We start from the raw sequence: 19,349 nt of genomic DNA, 5'->3' as shown, positions 1-19,349 counted from the left end.
ACCAGTTAATCTTTTTGGAGTGTGAGATTCTGAAGCCCTGGAAGGCTCAGACAAATTGCCTGAACCTAAGGCTAATGCCACATATAGCGTAGGTAGCGTTTTCTCAGCAAGCGTATGCTATGTGCACTTTAAAATGCGTTTTTTGGCGGATACCGGCTAACTGTGCCTGCACCCAAGCTTATTCAATGCTGTTGGGTGCCGGCACAGTCAGGTGTATTTTCAAGCGCATGTAGCATATTCGCAGCTTGCCGAAAATACACTACCTACGCTATGTTTGTCATTAGCCAAAGGATTCCTCATTTGATCTTCGAAAAGTCTTTCCCTGAATATTATTGTGTCTGTGTGTTTGTCAGTCATTGAGTGAGAAAATTAAAGGCCTTATTTATTAATGCCCAGCACGCAAGTGCTAGAGTAATAAGACGTGCCGAATTGCTCTCAATTAGTTATCATTCAGAGCACTTACCTGTGATCTGCCATAGGGCATGTGGGTAAATACAAGGCTTCTGGGTAGAGCACTGTATTCATGCTTAGCCTTAGAGCATAGGTCCTTGCTCTCTGCTGCAGGGAAGGGTGCAAAGTGCAAAAACATGGCAACTTGCTACTCTTTTCTTTTTTTGGACTTTGCACCCTGCCCCATGCCTGAAAAATATCTCCTTAAAATGTTTATGTGTGAGTGAGTCTGCTTGTATGCATGGTTAACTATGGCTGCTGCACCAAGGAAATCACTAAATCCCAGTCTGAGCTTCTTTATTCTGTTAGATAGGGATAGATTTCACTGTATGTATATCAGTTTCCATAAGGGCCAGATTCTAACTGATTGGAAAACTTTGTTTCATAGTTTATCATGTGAAAGCTCTATTGAAATCTACCGTATATACTCGAGTATAAGCCGAGTTTTCCAGCACTCAAAATGTGCTAAAAAAGGAATCCTCGGCTTATACTCGAGTCAAGTAGTAAGTGCAGTGGCTGATTACCTGTCCAACCGGCGCATTTGATCTTTTGCAGAGATTCCGACTTGGATTCATTCTCAGGACGTTGCTTTTATTAATGTTCCCCACTTAGCTTTACTCTCCATGACTTGTCCCAGCAATTAGAAGCTCAAAGCTCCATCAGATCCACTGCTTGTTCGACATAATAATAAAAGGTAATACGTAACCGGTTACCTATTACCTGCAAGGGATGTGCCGGTACCTATTACCTGCAAGGGATGCGCCGGTTACTTATTACCTGCAAGGGATGCGCCGGTTACCTATTACCTGCAAGGGATGCGCCGGTTACTTATTACCTGCAAGGGATGCGCCGGTTACGTATTACCTTTTATTATTATGTCGAACAAGCAGTGGATCTGATGGAGCTTCGAGCTTCTAATTGCTGGGACAAGTCATGGAGAGTAAAGCTAAGGGGGGAACATTAATAAAAGCAACGTCCTGAGAATGAATCCAAGTCAGAATCTCTGCAAAAGATCAAATGCGCCGGTGGGACAGGTAATCAGCTGAGTATATACTTTCTGTGAGAAACCTTTGCTTAGAGTCAGATAAATCTATCAGTCACCATTTGCGTTTCTTACTTGCTTGCATCTCCACATTATCGCAAGTCAGCATAAATAGTAACAAATTTACAGCATACATTAGGTGGGCAAGCCACAAAGAGATTGGTGTTGGTGAAGGCCTCATTAGGCCACAGATGATATCCTCATCTGATGGGTCTGCATGTGGTTCCCTTGTGACTAAATCGGGACCTAACACACAGGACTGCTCTCTGTGACCAGCTTTAATGTACCTGACAAGCAGACACAAAGCTGGAAGGATCCATCAGAGCAAGGGACATTACCCATCATGCAAAGGGAAGGGCACAGAGGAATTAATCTGCAGCTGCCAACATTATATATTTATGTAGAATTCACATGGGGTCACGCTGAGTGTCCTTTTATTAAATAATTTGATTATTGAAACTTAGCAGTAGCGGCTGCATTTCCCACCCTAGGCTTATACTCGAGTCAATACGTTTTTACAGTTTTCTTAGGTAAAATTAGGTACCTCGGCTTATATTCGGGTCGGCTTATACTCGAGTATATACGGTATTAGAAAATCTGCATTTGAATTAGGAGATGTCTTTCTTATAAAATCTGGCCCAAAGTCTCTTGTTGGATTGGCAGCTCTGTCCTTTGATTAACAGTTGTCTCATTAGACATATATCAAAATACTAATCATCTTTTATATATATATATATATATATATATATATAAACGGAGAGGAACGGCACTCACAGGAAATTTTCACACCAAGGACATCAACAAGTTTGTAGAAAAGTGAGGTTCTTTATTAGTCCGACGTTTCAGTTCCTTCAGGAACTTTCATCAGGGACATGTCCCTGATGAAAGTTCCTGAAGGAACTGAAACGTCGGACTAATAAAGAACCTCACTTTTCTACAAACTTGTTGATGTCCTTGGTGTGAAAATTTCCTGTGAGTGCCGTTCCTCTCCGTTTATCTACAGATTAATACACTGTCCTGGCACCCAGGTAGCGTCTCTCACTTTTGGTGTGCAGCTTATGAACTGTTTATATTTATATATATATATATATAACATTAGAGGGTGTCGGCAATCACATCATAGTTGAATGCAGAAGGTGAGATTTATTAATCATTCGTTTCAGTTCCCTACTAGAACCTTCGTCAGGTATTGCAAATAATCTTTTGGTGTGCTCCCCACTATGTATTTTGCTATATATATACTGTATATATATGTTCATTAAATAAACACCTTTTGTTTCACCTAAGACCTGTGAGTGTGGGACATTTTCACTTGCTATATATATATAATAAATAAAATATTACTGGGCAAGTCTTCTACATTTATTTACCCATACATGTTTTTAAATATTGAAATATTGACAAAGTTGAAGTTTGTTGAGGTCTTGGAAATTTCTGTTGTGTTTTTTTTAACAATTTAAATGTATACCCATGTGCTTTTACATGTGTTAAATAAGTATATATAGTAGACTGGACACCCACTGTTTAATATGTAACAGCACCAATAATTACAGAATGATGGTATCATTTCCTTTTTTTTACCACTGTGCTATGCAAAAATGAAGGTACATAATCCATACCAAAGCAGTATTGTCTGTCCATTGGAAATCCTGCTCCACTGTCCTGTCATTCAATCCAATCCATGTATTTTCATGACCAAAACCTTGTAAGAAAAAAATATATTCTTCTATAAAGCAATTTACCTTAATCTCATTTTACTTAACTGGAAATCAATTTTTGTGAGACCAGGGCCACCATTGAGGGGAATATGAGTGGGACTGTTGTGAGGGGACTGGCCAAATTAGACCCAAGTGGGGGACTGACTGGGTAGCACACACTTATATAATTTGTGTAACTTAAGTAGAAACATAGGTCAATATATTAAGTAACTTATGTAAAATTGTATGTGATTTACATATCAAACAGTGACAAAACAGAGCAGCTTGACATATGCAGGGAGACGTGTTGGGTTTACAGTTTTAAACTTAAGGCAAACTCCACTGACCCCAATTAATTATATTGTAAAAAACCTAATATAAATTCCACTGACTTACTAGCACATAAATGAATACAAATATTTATTTGTTTATTATATCAACTATTTTTACTAGGATTTCTTTTCTGATATATGAGCTACCTCCTACATGAAGGAAAATTCCTGGTGTGCCCAGGTGTCAGTGGGCCCTCCTGCTTCTAGCCATTTGGTCTAATTCATGATCATTACTTATTTTTCAATGGAAACAAAGCAACTAAATATATAGAAGAATATAGTATATTGAGATAAAAAATACTATGAAAATATATAGACTGAGTAAGATGTTGATGAAAAATAGTTTGGAGAGTAGGCAAATGGTCTAAAGTTTGCTGGTGGGCCCCTGGCATCCCAGTCTGATACTGTTTACAGCAATGGAATGACTGGTTATTGGGTCCCACAACATCATCACTGGGCCCCCTATAGTTCTGAAACCTCCCAGAGTTGCACTTTCTTTTTTCTTTATAGTTATAAACCTGCTTTTCAGTAAAATGATTTGTGGGTTGGTATCATACTAGCTAACTGTAAATAGAAACACTTATTTTTACACTATCTGCAGGACCTCTAGTCCTGATGGCATAAGAAAATACCAAGCTGCAGACTCTATACAGAAGACAGGTTAATATTCCTATCAGAAATGAGATGGCTAAAACGTAGCTGCACTGATCAAAGTAAAAATAAACATTTTTAAGGCTTCCTGCTTGCTTATATTACCTGTGTCAGTCTACAACATGCTTATAGTGTAATTTGATATGCACATCCCCTTTAAATGGTTTCACACAATTTGATACATTTTACAACTGGGACGTAATCTGAAAAATCTTTTCTATAAAATATATAGAAATAATAGAAATTATATATATAGTGTTTCTCACTGTTGATGAAGGTTTGCTCCTCGGGTGAATGAATGCTAGTGAGGTGTCCGGCCCGGCGGCGACAGTCTCTCTCCGCCTCCTCCCAAGGCCTCCGCTTGGGAAAATATTGATAGCAGGAGCCCTGGAACTTGTGCCAGTTATGGTCGCAACCCTCTGTATCTAAAAGTGAGATAAGCAGAATGGGGGGGGGGAGAAAATTAAATACATCTAAACAAGCCAGAAGAAAAACAGAGAATGAAAAGCAGACAAAGAAAGAAAAAAAAAAACAAGGAGGAAAAAGTTAGATGTGATGTAGATTTAAATAAGCTTCAAAGTCCCCATGAGGTGTAGGTTATTATATCTGTATTACACCCCTGATGAGGATTCTGCCAGAAGCTGTATATGGGTTTTAATACATCTATCATTTATATGTGACACTTGCGTGATCTTGTCTTTCCATAGGTCCCTCAATAAAGATCTATAGTGATAAGAGGAACACTATGGTGCTTATTTGTAAAGCTGTGTTAAAATATATGAACAAAAGCTATTACTGTGGTTTGCAATATACAGTCTAAATCATATTTCCTATATTATATCTCATGGGTGCCATTTCCCTACCCTGGACTCCCGATAATTTAAATGTTCACTCTTCCCCATTTTAAACTAAATTATTGAACAGTGTTAGCTCCAATGAGTGAATTTTGCACCAGCAGTCTGTGTACATGGCAATTCTCATATAATATATTTGTGACATTGAACAGGGTGTTATAAAGTAAAATGCATAAGCATTGATCTGCAGAGTCGATGGCTCCAAGTGTTTGTTTGGATATTGCAATGCAGACTTTTGCCTTGTCTTGATATTCATTGATGCCCAAAGGTCCAGTTTTGCATAAGATCTTCTTATTTTAATGAAATATGCATAGTTTAATTTTAAACCTTAAAGTGTTTCCTCTAATGATATAATTTAATATATATAATGATAAGAGTAAAGGACAAAGGTAAAAAAAAATAAATCTGCGATCAGCCATTTTGTTGCACTTTGCTTACTGCCTGGGCATTGTACAAATAGCTTCAGTTTTGTAGTGCAGAGAAACTCAAGAAAAAAAAATTAAAAAAGACAAACCTGGGCTAAGTAAATAATCTAAGATCCTGATACGAGATAGAAGCTGGGCTTCCTGATCCTCCACAGGACCACTGAGAGAGGGACAAAGCACATGCAATTTCTGAAGTTGTAACTATAAGCAGATTTTTTAGCAGATGTCTAATGATTTCTGGGTGGGTAAAACAACAGGTAAGAGCACGGCCACAGTGTGAAGGCGACATTGGAGATGACATTGTGTCAGATGCTTTATGCAGACTGGGCCACAGAAATATATACACCCCTGTGCGCATCCCAGTTAGATTCCATGGCAACCCCTGCACCCGAGGTCTGTGAATCTGCACCAGTGGATATATGCATTGATCTGCAAGTATATTTTGCAGTACAGGTATGGGATCCCTTATCTCGAAACCTGTTATCCAGAAAGTTACGAATTACGGAAAGGCCATCTGCCATAGACTCCATTATTAGCAAATAACTACATTTTTTGAAAATGATTTCCTTTTTTTCTGTAATTATAAACCAGAACCTTGTACTTAATCCTAAGATATAATTAATCCTTATTGGAGGCAAAACAAGCCTATTAGGTTTATTTAATATTTAAATGATTTTTAGCAGACTTAAGTTATGGAGATCCAAATTATGGAAAGATCCCTTATCCGGAAAACCCCAGGTCCCGAGCATTCTGTATAACAGGTCCCATACCTGTACTGTTAACATTATTATTATGTTTTGTTTTTATTAGTTCAGTGCAGACATACAGTAAGCCACAGAATTCTACAAAGATTATACTTCATTCACATCAGAACCTGCCTCCTTGGAGCTTAGTCTAACATTCACACACAGTAGGGTCAGTTTTATCAGGAGCCAATTAACCTGCCTGTATATTATTGGCATGTGGTCGGAAAACTGAGTTCCTGGAAAACACCCACGCAGACATAAGGGAACATATACACTCTTTGCACATAGTGCGCTGACAGGAATCAAAGGTAGGTTCTTAGCTCTGCAAGGTTCCCCAATGTGCCATCGCACTGTACCCCAGTGTTCTCCTTTAACCTCATGTCACTGACATAGGCATGTCTTTGTGCAATGTGCTACCCATCTACAGAGCCTGTCAGTCAGGTCTCTTACTAGAGTCTCTGTAGATTTAATGATCTAAAAATGGTGCTGGTTATAAGAGAAACCTTGTCCTAATGCAGATGTGCATTGTTTTAGTATTTCTGGAGTATGTAACCATGTCCATTTTTAGTTGTCAGTTCTTCACTCTGCTTGTAAGGTTTCACACAAATAAATATATGGACGCCTTAGTCTCTTAACAAGGTCTTTGCTTAATTTTCTAAACAATGTAGTCTCCATGACACAATCTAGTTCAGGCCTAATCTCTCCCTGCAGAGGATTGCTGCTCTCCCTACCACTAGTACTGCCAGTATGGCTGCCCCCCTTCCACTTCCTTTTCCTGTATTTACCTTATTTTAACCAACTTTATTGCTTTACACTTCTGTAAGAAATTATTTTCCACTAGCCTACCTTATAGGTTGCTGCCACCTACCGACCAAACTGATTATAACTTAAAGGGCATGTCAACCCCCAAAATAATTTTTTGCATAATGAAAGAAAACATAATTCTAAGCAACTTTTCAATATGAAATAATTAAAAATTTGTAGCACTTGAAACGTTATTTGTAAATGTAATTGCTATTGAAAGCAGCATTTGCTGAACTCCTGGTTGTTACATTTTAAACAATGTTGCAAAGGTCAGTCTCCTCCAGCAAGTCAGGTCTGTCAGTCTGCTGCCTTGTGTTACAATGTTTCAACAGTCAGAGGCACCAGGGCAGAGAATAGAAAGGACAGGCAAGCACTGCTTCTAATAGCAATTATAAATACAAATAACTCAAAATCATTAGAAACTTGTAATAAATGTATATTGCAAAGCTGCTTAGAATTTTGGTTTCTTTTATTAGGCAAAAAATGATATTTTGCATTGCCTTGTCCTTTAAACAATTCAAACTGAATTAAAACATATTTCACCACCTTACTCCTTCTATAAAAAGTGATGTATATAGTCCAACAACTCTCCTGTTCAACCCAAAGGCGTCTGTGGGTGTCACATTCAGGGCCTCTACTGCAATGAGGCGCGCTGAGCTGGAGGGGCAAGGGGGGGGGCAGCATCTCCTAGGCGGCACTGAGGGATGAAACACCCTGGTCACATTATAAAAGTGTTGCTGTATACATTACTATTAAAGAAGCAGGCTCTGCCACTGCAAGGGGGCCCAGAAGGTACAACGTGCTCATCGAGGCTTAACAGTTTCATGAAAGGTGCCTTATTCTGAAAGTTTAAGGGGAACCTAAAAAGATTGTGTTGTGGTTCCCAGTAACTTCTAGTCATAACACTGTACTTTACAAATCCATGCACAGTTAAATGCAGCACAGAGTAAAAACTTGTGATAAAGTGATTTATTCAGATGCTATAATAACGGTGCCTCCTTAATATTTATATTTTTTTTCTTTTTCTCCTAGCCAGCTGCCTCTTCCCCCTGCAATCTGCAGCATCCAGATCATCTGTCGCTCTGCTGACGCACATCAGGGCATGCTGAGGGGGGTTGGCAGTGGCGATGTGGGCATTTACCTTAGCTGCTGACACTGTTAATGTACGACTGCAGGGAGCTGAATCTGCACAACCCTAGACTAGCAGCTGATCTTACATTATAGCAATCCTACAAAAATGCTTTAAGGAAAAATAAGCTAAAAAAATATGATTGGACAACTATGATGGTCTGTATGTTCCAGTTATCAGCTAAGGATGGTGTTAATATGGAAGGTGAAAGCCCCCAGCCAAAGGAAATTTAGTAAAACTATAGTATATTAAACCTATAATCTACCAGCTGTTGTTGCACAATTATAGGATTTCTTATCTGGAATGTTTAGGGCCTGGGGGTTTCTGGATAAGGAATCTTTCTGTAATTTGGACCCCCATACCGTAAGTGTGCTAAAAATAATTTAAACATGAAATAAACCCAATAGGATTGTTTTGCCACCAATATGGATTCATGCAGTTTAGTTAGGATCAAGTACAAGATATTGTTTTATTATTACAGAGAAAAAGGAAATCATTTTTAAAAAGTCTAGTTATTTAATTTAGGGAGCTAGGGATTGCACTGGAACTGTTTCAGAGGGTTTACATAGCCTTTAGATCCTTTATATTGTGTGGATGTGTCATAGTATGTCAGAAGAATATATTAGTATTTAATTTAGCATAAGTTTCTTTGTTGCATGATGTAGAGAATGGCATATAGTGATAAGAGGGACTGGACTAGCAATTAAACAGGGGAAGTGGTGAATAGGAGGGTGCAAGGCATGCAAGAGAAAATTTTCTCTTAATGTTGCTAGGAGACTTTTGACGGAAAAAGCTTTTTCTAGCTCAGATCAGCAGAAATGACTTTCATGTCATCTTGTGATAGAGAAAATACTATGGTTTCTGTCAGTGATAGTGTGTAACATTTGTCAAGATGAATGTTATAGGAATATGATTTTAGTAAAGCGTTAACCAGCACCCCCTGTTATTTAGCAGAGGCCCAAAAGAAAATATATATATGCAAAAAATAGACATTTTTCTCAGTTTTAAGATGAGAAATAGCAAAGGCACATAAAAGAGAGCGCGCTTGCGCAGGCATTTAAACTCCCATATGGAGCAGTGGGGAGAAGTCCCCATTGCTCCGCATGGGGGCAAAATGTCAAAATTTGGTTGCTCTAGGCCCAGGCCTTTGTGGCCTCACCACAAATCCAGGCCTGTCCACATGATGTGCCACTCATTCTCTATGCTACCTCTCTGAAAAACAACACAACTTAGGGGTGTAACAATGACAACAGCATATAGGGGACAGGGCTGTATACAGAGGAATACTATGTATTGATGTGCCATTTATATATTTGTTTGCAAAAATGATCATATTCACCAAAGTTTAGGAGAGGTTAGTAGTATCTAACTACATCACTAGGGCTCATTTGTATCTGCAGTCGCAGTGGGCAGTTTGCAGTTTTCCCTGCAACAAATTTCGTCTTAAACCTTAACCTCTCATTAATGGTATTTTGTATAGTTGCGCTCAGTGCAATCAGTCCTTTCTGCCTTTTGTTCTGAATTTTATGCCGCTGGGGCTATTGACACAAGATGCTATGCGGACCCTGGAGCTACCATCACCTCCTGACCAGGTGGTAGCTCTAGTGTTCCCTCAGTGCCCTGCGTCAATAGATGCAGCACACTTGCTGCTAAAGAATTGGGTGTAGACATCATTCGCACACTGAGCATCAAAAATAACACCCGGCAGACTGTGAAAATATTCAGTGCTACAGCAACTATTGAGTCAGAGGGCGCACAATTGCTACCGTTCAATAGCTCCACTGTGCCCACTATGACACATGAATACTGGGGGGGGGGATGGTGCAATGTGGAAAAATATGATGATTGTGTCAGAAACTGCTCTTTGCTTACTGCGTCTGGGTAAGTGAATGCATCCTTACCCAGACGCAGTGCATTACAAGTCTTTACTCCAGTTGGGGATAGATCATCTTTATTGTCATTTTAACAATAAAATTTCCCCTCCCATTTTTTTTTTTTTTTACTTTGTCCAAAATGGCATTAAGGGAGAAAGACTCCATATATAATTTGTAAGCTATTTGTACACGACTAGTTTTTGGACAGTGCTGCAGAATATGCTGACACATAATATAATCTGTAAAATAATAATAACTGTAGTCTCCCTCAGTGCCCACCCCATCTGAATTCCTGTCGGGGTATCACCATTAGGCCAATTTTGGTTACAACTGTGACATGAATAGTAAACTACACTTCCTTTAAAAGAATACCGTCATGGGAAAACATGTTTTTTTTTCCAAAACGCATCAGTTAATAGAGCTTCTCCAGCAGTATCCTGCACTGCAATTTTAAATTTGAAATTTCAAATGGGGTAGCCATATTCTTCATTTCCCAGTGTGCCACAGCCATGTTGACCTGTGCTCTTATAAACTTCAGTCACACTTTATACCTCCCAGCTGTCCTTATTTTCTCGATTTTAAAAGCTCCGCTCGCAGTCCCAGATTCTTATTAAAAAGTCCCTCATTTCCCTTTCATCTCCTGCACTGAATGCCAAAAAAGATACAAAGTTTCCCAAACGTAATTAGATAAGTAGGCTTTTGGCAGAAAGCCCAGAATACTCAACACTCAATGCCTGCACTTAGATACAATTGTAACTAATAAGCTAAACAGGTCTCTGGTGGGAGACTTGCATCTTAAAGGGCAATTTCATTTTTTTAGCAAAACTGTAATAACACTTAACCCGCAGAAATGTGTTCAAACTTTAAATAGCATGCCAAATTGTGTTAAATGGGAGTGGTGTTTAGGGGTGTGGCCACAAAATGGGCATGGCCAAAATGCCTTTATTTGCATTTTTCAAATCTTGGGAGATATGACACTTTAATGCAGCGCTGATAGTTGGAGTGATATTTGCAACCCTCCCTCCCCCCCCAGCAGCCTATCAGCAGATAGCAGCTTCCAGTAGATATCAGAATAGCACTCAATAGTAAGAAATCCAAGTCCAGCTTGCGACTCCTCCAGTTACATGGGAGTAGGAGAAACAACAGGTTGAAAGCAGTTCTAATGTGTAGCGCTGACTTCTTCTGAAAGCTCAAACTCAGGCACAATGCACTGAGATGGCTGCCTACACACTGATATTACAACTAAAAAAAATACATTTGTTGGTTCAAGAATAGAATGTTAAATGGTAGAATTAATTATTTGCTATGTAAACAGTGTAATTTAGAAATAAAGTGTACTATAAAAATCACAACAGAATCCCTTTAACCTGCTCTTTGTGGGTGCAACTCCTATTATTTCCATTTCTAGATTTGGGTGTACTTCTGTATATGTGTATGTGTGAATGTAAGAGCTCAATATAAAGAGCTCATTATACCTCCTCCCACAGTATGACATAACGATTCAGCCTGCTGTGTCAATAATAAATACATTGTAGTATTACAAATATTTCACAGATGTTTTGGGTTCTTCCACTTTTTAAATTAAACATAAAAGCATCACACAAATGAAGTAAGCTGGAAGAACAGAAAATGAAACAACTTGGGTGGACTGGCATATTGTTGACGAGAGAAAATTATAAAAAAGGAGGAGTATATTACCACTGCAAATTAAGTGGACATTTCTAGGCCATATGGCTGTGAGGCTGTGGGAGCTCTGAACATGAAGAGGGGGGGACAGTAAATGTCACAAACTGCTGATGACAAAGTAATTGTCTCTCAGCATAAGCTCATCTAAAGTCATCTGTATTCATGTCCATTCCCCTGCTGGAGTATTGATCCACGGCTGCTACACTTGTACATTATTATGACCAAGCAGTAAATCTTTTAAATTCTCACTTTCTTTTTTTTCATGCCATCTCATTCTAATTTGTGTCCCTCTGTCATTTTTTTCTGCTCTTCCTTTTTTCAAACACATTTTTATAACCCTCTTGATCTTCCCATTATCCTTACCTTATTCTTCTTTATATAATATGCATAAATTACATATATATATATAATATATCATACATACACCCAAACACATACAGTATATATATATAGAAACTCAAATATTGATACAATCGGTCCAGATAAGCTGTCTTTAGAGATGTAGCGAACCTCACAAAAAAAGTTCGCGAACTTTTGCCAACTTTGCGAACCCCATAGACTTCAATGAGAAGGCGAACTTTAAAACCTAGAAAAGCCATTTCTGGCCAGAAAACTGATTTTAAAGTTGTTTAAAGGGTGCCACGACCTGGACAGTGGCATGCAGGAGGGGGATCAAGGGCTGAAATTTCTCTGAAAAATACGTTGCTGACACAGCGTTGCGTTTTGTGCTGTAAAGGGCAGAAATCACACTACATTTCTAAACTTGTGTAATAAACTGCTTTTACAAGGACTATTGGGTTACAGCAGATGAGATCAGCAGGACAGCTGTCCCCAGCAGCTACATACAGAGCAGTAGAAAGTAGATTACTAGTCAGCAAAGCTACCTAAACTGTCCCTCAAATCCCTGCACAGCTCTCCCCTATGCATGGGCGTCCACAGAAGGGGGCAAGAGGGGGCACTTGCCCCCCCGTGGAAAAGTAGCAAAAAAAACCTTACTTTCTGCACTGTCTCCTCAAGCCCGTTTTTGCTGTGCTCCGATTGGATCTTTCTTCTTGTGGATTCTCCAATCAGAGCACAGCTTCCTTGACAGACAGTAAAATTGACCAATCAGAGCACAGATGCGCACAGGGATCGGGAGATTTTGCAAACTGGAAACAAATGAAGACTGAAAAGAAGAATCTGCAGCTGTAACTTTACCTGAGAACCAACTCTCAACTTTTGCTGCAGATTTCATCCCACAGGCACTATACACAGGTACTATACACAGGCACTATACACAGGTACTATACACAGGTACTATACACAGGTACTATACACAGGCACTATACACAGGCACTATACACAGGCACTATACCCAGGCACTATACCCAGGCACTATACCCAGGCACTATACCCAGGCACTATACCCAGGCACTATACGCAGGCACTATACGCAGGCACTATACCCAGGCACTATACCCAGGCACTATACGCAGGCACTATACGCAGGCACTATACGCAGGCACTATACCCAGGCACTATACCCAGGCACTATACCCAGGCACTATACCCAGGTACTATACCCAGGCACTATACCCAGGCACTATACCCAGGTACTATACCCAGGTACTATACACAGGCACTATACACAGGCACTATACCCAGGCACTATACCCAGGCACTATACCCAGGTACTATACCCAGGTACTATACACAGGTACTATACCCAGGCACTATACCCAGGTACTATACACAGGCACTATACACAGGTACTATACCCAGGTACTATACCCAGGTACTATACACAGGCACTATACACAGGTACTATACCCAGGTACTATACACAGGCCTCTGTTCTGCCTCTATACAGATTTCAAATGGGGGCCAAAAATATTGCTCTGTGAGGCTACAATTTTATTATTATTATAATTTTGTATTACTTATTTTTCCAAGTAGGCCCCTTAACTATTCATATTCCCATCTCTTGTTTAAACCACTACCTGGTTGCTAGGGTAAATAAGACCCTAGCAACCAGATAGCTGCTGAAATACCAAATGGAGAGCTGCTGAACAAAAAGCTAAATAACTGAAAAACCATTAAAAATAAAAGTGAATTTGAATGCGAACTAGCCCTGATCACAAACACAAATGTTTGCAGATCCCCTCACAGAAATGCGCGTATAAATACTTTAACATACTAAACATTTTAGGGTAAAAACAAAAAAGCCCCCCCCGCACTTTTGTACAGTATCCCTGGGAGTCAGTGGGAACGGCAAGAGGTAGTTGGGAGGTTAACTTTTTACGCCAGCAGCGAATCCACTAAGTGTCACATTAGCTGTAGGTCAGTCTGTGTATGGGCCATCTTTAGCCTCCCCTAGTATCATCCTGCAAAAAAAAAATATATATTTATATATATATATATATATTTGTCTGTTGCAGGATGATACTAGCTTACTTGCCCCCCCTTGGAAAATTTTCTGCGGACGCCCATGCCCCTATGTGCTAATACAGAGCAGTAGAAAGTAGATTACTAGTCAGCAAAGCTACCTAAACTCTCCCTCAAATCCCTGCACAGCTCTCTCCCTATGTGCTAATACAGAGCAGTAGAAAGTAGATTACTAGTCAGCAAAGCTACCTAAACTACCCCTCAAACCCCTGCACAGCTCTCTCCCTATGCTAACTCAACAAGCACACACAGGCAGAATGTAAAATGGCTGCTGGGCTTCGGTTTATATATGGAAGGGAGTGGTCCGGGGGTGGTCCAGGAGGGAGAGCTGCCTGATTGGCTGCCATGTATCTGCTGGCTCTGGGGTGAGAGGTCAAAATTTGGCTCCAGCTAAGGCGAACCCAAAATTGCGAACATCGCTAAAAGTTCGCGAACTTGCGAACACCCAATTTTCGTGCAAATTAGTTCGCCGGCGAACAGTTCGCTACATCTCTAGCTGTCTTACCTTTCCCACATGTGCTTCCTCCATAGCTTGACAGACACAAACACAAGAAAGAGTTGATTTCATCAATGCAGGTGCCTCCATTCTGGCAGGGGTTGGACAGACATTCATCAATATCTATTATCAGAAAAACAGACCTATTTAATAGGAGAACATGTAGCCAATAACCATATTGTAATATATCTCTTTGTAAAGGTAACTCATTTTTGGTTAGAATTGCTTTCCATTTGGTGTAACTAAATATAACTGAGACATTGTATTGGTGTAGCTTATTATTTTTTAAACACAGTTAGAATCTGTCTGTATATTAATAGAATGCATATGGACATCTGTGCACGTATCCATTGCCTAATTATGTAATTTTTATAGAACATTGGGGAGAGAGGGACCATAAACATGTCAGTTCATTGCCCTCATCTACATGGTAGATTTCTGTAAAACAAAATGCTTCACCTTATGGATCCTTTATAATTCTGCTTATTGTTCTCTATAAATCCTTCCAGTAATTCCTGCTACTACTGGCAATCACCTTTGGTTAAAGAACAACTAAACCTCCACAATTTATTTATTTCAGCCCATGTGCACAGGCACTCTATCCCCCCTTTCTAACCTTTGTCCAACTCGGCTGCCAGATTGTCACTTTTATTCCTAGCTTCATTGGTCAGCATCTATTGCAAACATGCCTGCTCCCTGATTACTGGCATCAAACTAGAAATGGTAGGAACATGGCTAAAATTGACAGAAACCAACAGAACTTCACAAATCTGCAGTTTAAAAGGAGCCATGTGGCCACAGTTAAGTTAAGGGAAATGACTCATTTGTTGATATATTGTTATTCCTACCAAATTACACATACACCTATAAAGATGCTTTATACACTGTATTCTCAAAGCACAATCTCCTCAGTCCAGTTCATTTTAAAATCATCATTATTTTTAAAGATTGCATGCTATACTTACCAATTTCACAGTTTTCCCCAGAATAGCCTTTGTGACAGATACAGCTATATGTGCTGCCATTGGACTGGCAGGTTCCCATGTGCAAGCAAGGGTTATGTGAGCAAGGTTGAGGTTCACCTGTAAACAACATGGAGTGTGCAAGGAACTTTAACTTAAAATACTAGAACTAAAACATAACTCTTATAAATGACATGCATAAAAGCTGATCATATAGTTTATATTAATGGACACAAAACAGGGAGCTGAAAACCTGAAAAAAGTTGAGTTAGTATTAAGTATTGCTGGTATATATATATATATATATATATATATATATAGCCATTGGAAAAGAACCATATTTACTGCTGTGGCCAAACTTAACAAGCATGGACATTCCTGCCATGGGGCAAGGTGAAAACCAAAAATGACTTTTCTTCTGCAGAAAGTTTTATAGCAATGCAGCCCACCCCTGACCCGCTCCGACACCAAAAAGGTAATTATGAAGTGGGTGATGGGGGCAACATTGGGGCTGCTGGTACCTCAGAAACTCTGCTGATAACAAGAGTGTCGTAGTAGGACTAGTGCCTCATTATATGTCAATTCTAGGTGCACATTTATTAGACTAAGTACATAATTATGTTTAAGGGCTCAGTGCTTTGCTATATTTAAAGATCTAGAAAAGTGATTTTCAGACTTTTTTCATTCAAGTCCACCTTTGAGGTTTGGGCCCCAATAGAAAAAAAAAAAATAAATATATATATATATATACATACACACATATTTACTAACTCCCACTCCCTGGGGGGTGCTGCACTTGGTTGTTTAGCATATAAACTTGCAAAAAATGTGCACACACCAATCCTCTCAATGACGGTTTTTCCATGGCTTTCAAATGTTACAAATATTCTGGTCTAGAACCTTGACTGTGCATCAAGTGAATAGGCTTCTGAAACTCCTTAACTATTTTTTTTACCAACCCCCCCAAAGACAATGAGGACACCCAGATTGGGATAAAACAGGCCACATTTTACATTTACCATATTAGAATAACATTATTAGAATAACAATCAAAATTATCTCCCACACAGAATCCTTGCCCACCGGAAGACCACCACCAGCTGGGATACTTGATATGCCGGCCATCTGTTGCAATAGCAATAAGTGGGCAAGTGGGACCAGGCAACTAGAAAAAAACTTCCTGCTGCCTCGCAGTTAACTCTTTGCTGTCCCTGTCTATCTCCTACACTTGCCTACCCTTCCTCACACAGTCAAGACCCTTCCTTTTTTAGTCTGAGCCCCATTATCGAGATGTTAAACCCAGAAAGTCATAGAATAAACCATCATTGAGAGGACTGGAATGTGCACATTTTTTCATTTTTTGCAAGAATATATATATATATATATATATATATATATATATATAGTACACAGGCAGGAGCACACCCTATACAAGTCCAAATGCCCTTGGTGCAGGTCAAAAACAAAAATATAATAGAAAGAGTGCCGCACACACAGGGACTTGATACTAAAGAAAAAGTGTTTTTTTTTTTTAAAAATCCAACATTTCTAACACAACCAGTGCTCTTTCTCAGGTTTGAAAGAGCACTGGTTGTGCTCGAAATGTTGTATTTTTTTCAATAAAAACACTTGTTCTTTTGTATCAAGTCCCTGTGTGTGCGGCACTCTTTCTATTTTATATATATATATATATATATATACACACACCAATTTTATTATTTTGAGTCAGCAAGAAATCCTGCTGGGGGGAGGGAAACTTTAACAGTTCTTTCTTTCTATAAGTGTAATTTCTCTTAGCACAGACTTTGAACTGTTCCATTCCATTAATTTTAAATCTGTTCCTTTACTCCTATACCTCTGTCATCAGTTACAGTGATTGCGTGTTATATCAACTGTCTCAGGAAAATCAGAGGGCTGTAACTTGTCAGTAAGAAGTTATAGCAGAGCTAACACTTTACTGTCTGGAACCCATGCTTTGGACGACCCCCCTGCCCCCTCTCCCCTGATCACAGCCACAAAGTTGAAGATAAGGGATGTAAAATGTAAGTGGTGCAAGGGTACTCAGCACAGTGGGGGACAGATGGTGTCAGGTAGAGGGCCCTTGGGTTTGCAGCCCTGATGGGTCCTGTACAACCCCAGTCTGATGTGCTGTATTTGAGTCTTACAAATATTACATACCTCGTGAATTTTTTTCATTTGCCTATTTTAGACCAACATTTTGCTTAGACTTGTGAAAAAAATAATCCAAGGCTAATATTTATAGATTAAAGTGGTAGTAAATATTGTGTGACATTATGTAAATTGGAGTCTTGGCTGGAGGAACATCAGTTTAGAGCAGGGACCCCCAACTTTTTTTACTCATGAGCCACGCTCAGATGTAAAAAGTGTTGGTTAGCCACACAAGCATGAAAGTTCCTTGGGGATGCCAAATAAGGACTCTGATTGGCTATTTAGTAGCCCCATGTGGACTGCTGGCCTACGGGCAGCTCTGCTTGGAGTAAAACTGTGTTTCCAAGCCAGAAATTTAAAATAGGAACCTACTTTGAGGCCACTGGGAGCAACATCAAAGGGGGCGGTGAGCAACATGTTGCTCAGGAACCACTTGTTAAAGATCCCTGGTTTAGAGGGTAACAAGGGACAGACAGATACTGCTTTAAGTAGCAATTACATTTACAAATAAATTAAAGTTCTTTAACGTGCTTAATTAATGTAAATAAGAAATGTGTCTGTCCCTAATGCTAGACAAAAAGGAAGAGATGTGCAAGTAGACTGATGCTTCCCTTAAATTGCACTTAGGTAGACAAATGATGTTTATTTTCAGTGCTATTTTAAATTAAGCTTTAGGCTTTTTATTGGCATGAAATATAGGTGTTTTTTCCTTACTGGAGAGGAAAGAGGGCTTAAATTAACAACATGTGAGGGACAGCTTCAATGGAGGTTGGCGGGCCTACTCTTTTCACTGACTATCTGACTAATATGTCAAAAGTTTAGGGTCTATTTATTGGTGTTAGAGTATTTAAAGATCAGTCTTAAGAAGGGCTGGGGTATTTTTCTTGTTAGTTACCCAACCCTTGGTCAGTCATGTGGGTAGAGATAGTGATGAGCATGCATATTCCTTTTTCTTGCCTACCCAATCTGCAGTGAGTGATCAGATGATGAAATTATTTTATTTAGTACTGTGTTCTTTTTCATTAGCTATTTATGCTTTAATAGATTTCATCCTTTAATAATTCACTATTTTTAAAACAGGGCTAAGTCAATCAAAATCTTTATCTGCAACTTAGTAAATAGACCCCTCTGTGAGCAAGGCTGGCTGAAGCCATGTTGACAAACCCACAACACTTTACTGCTGGTGAAGACTTGGGCTAATTCATGAGACAAATCCTCCAGGCACAAACAGAAAAAAATAAAAGCACAGTGTGAATCATGTATCTAATTCTTTTTTATAGTCATTTATTCTTTTTATCAGTTTCTGAACCACTTTGATCAAAGGAGATATGATTCCTTTATTAATGATGCCGAATGGGTAGAAGATCACGGGGAGATTTAAGTGCTTAAATAATGCAATAGCTGTACTTCCAAGTAATGAATGTATAATATTAAGCAAGATATATGTTTGTAATGAATATTTAATTATTTATTCAACCGCTATCATTATCTACTGATAATGAGATGCCATTTCCTTTGTCTACAATCACTGATGCACCAGCTTAATCTCCTTAAGTTTCTTACTGTGCTCCAGCCACATAGATCTCAACTACACCCCATGCTCTGACA

General features: G+C 39.1%; 1 protein-coding gene across 2 annotated transcripts in view; it reads right to left on the bottom strand.

The window, feature by feature from the left end:
- The window catches only part of ncan (neurocan), a 90,817-nt gene that overhangs the window by 7,403 nt on the left and 64,065 nt on the right, over positions 1-19,349 (bottom strand). For both annotated transcript variants that reach the window (XM_012954667.2, XM_002936332.3), the window contains 4 exons: positions 15,576-15,692; positions 14,620-14,733; positions 4,439-4,597; positions 3,112-3,194 (listed from right to left, as the gene is read on the bottom strand). In XM_012954667.2, the coding sequence (XP_012810121.1) occupies positions 3,112-3,194; positions 4,439-4,597; positions 14,620-14,733; positions 15,576-15,692 (473 nt within the window). The remainder of the gene's footprint in view (positions 1-3,111; positions 3,195-4,438; positions 4,598-14,619; positions 14,734-15,575; positions 15,693-19,349) is intronic.

The sequence above is a fragment of the Xenopus tropicalis genome, chromosome 1 (assembly GCF_000004195.4).
Source record: "Xenopus tropicalis strain Nigerian chromosome 1, UCB_Xtro_10.0, whole genome shotgun sequence".
Classification (NCBI taxonomy): domain Eukaryota; kingdom Metazoa; phylum Chordata; class Amphibia; order Anura; family Pipidae; genus Xenopus; species Xenopus tropicalis.
Note: the sequence above shows the minus strand (reverse complement) of the source record. Positions and strands in the feature narration are given on the sequence as shown.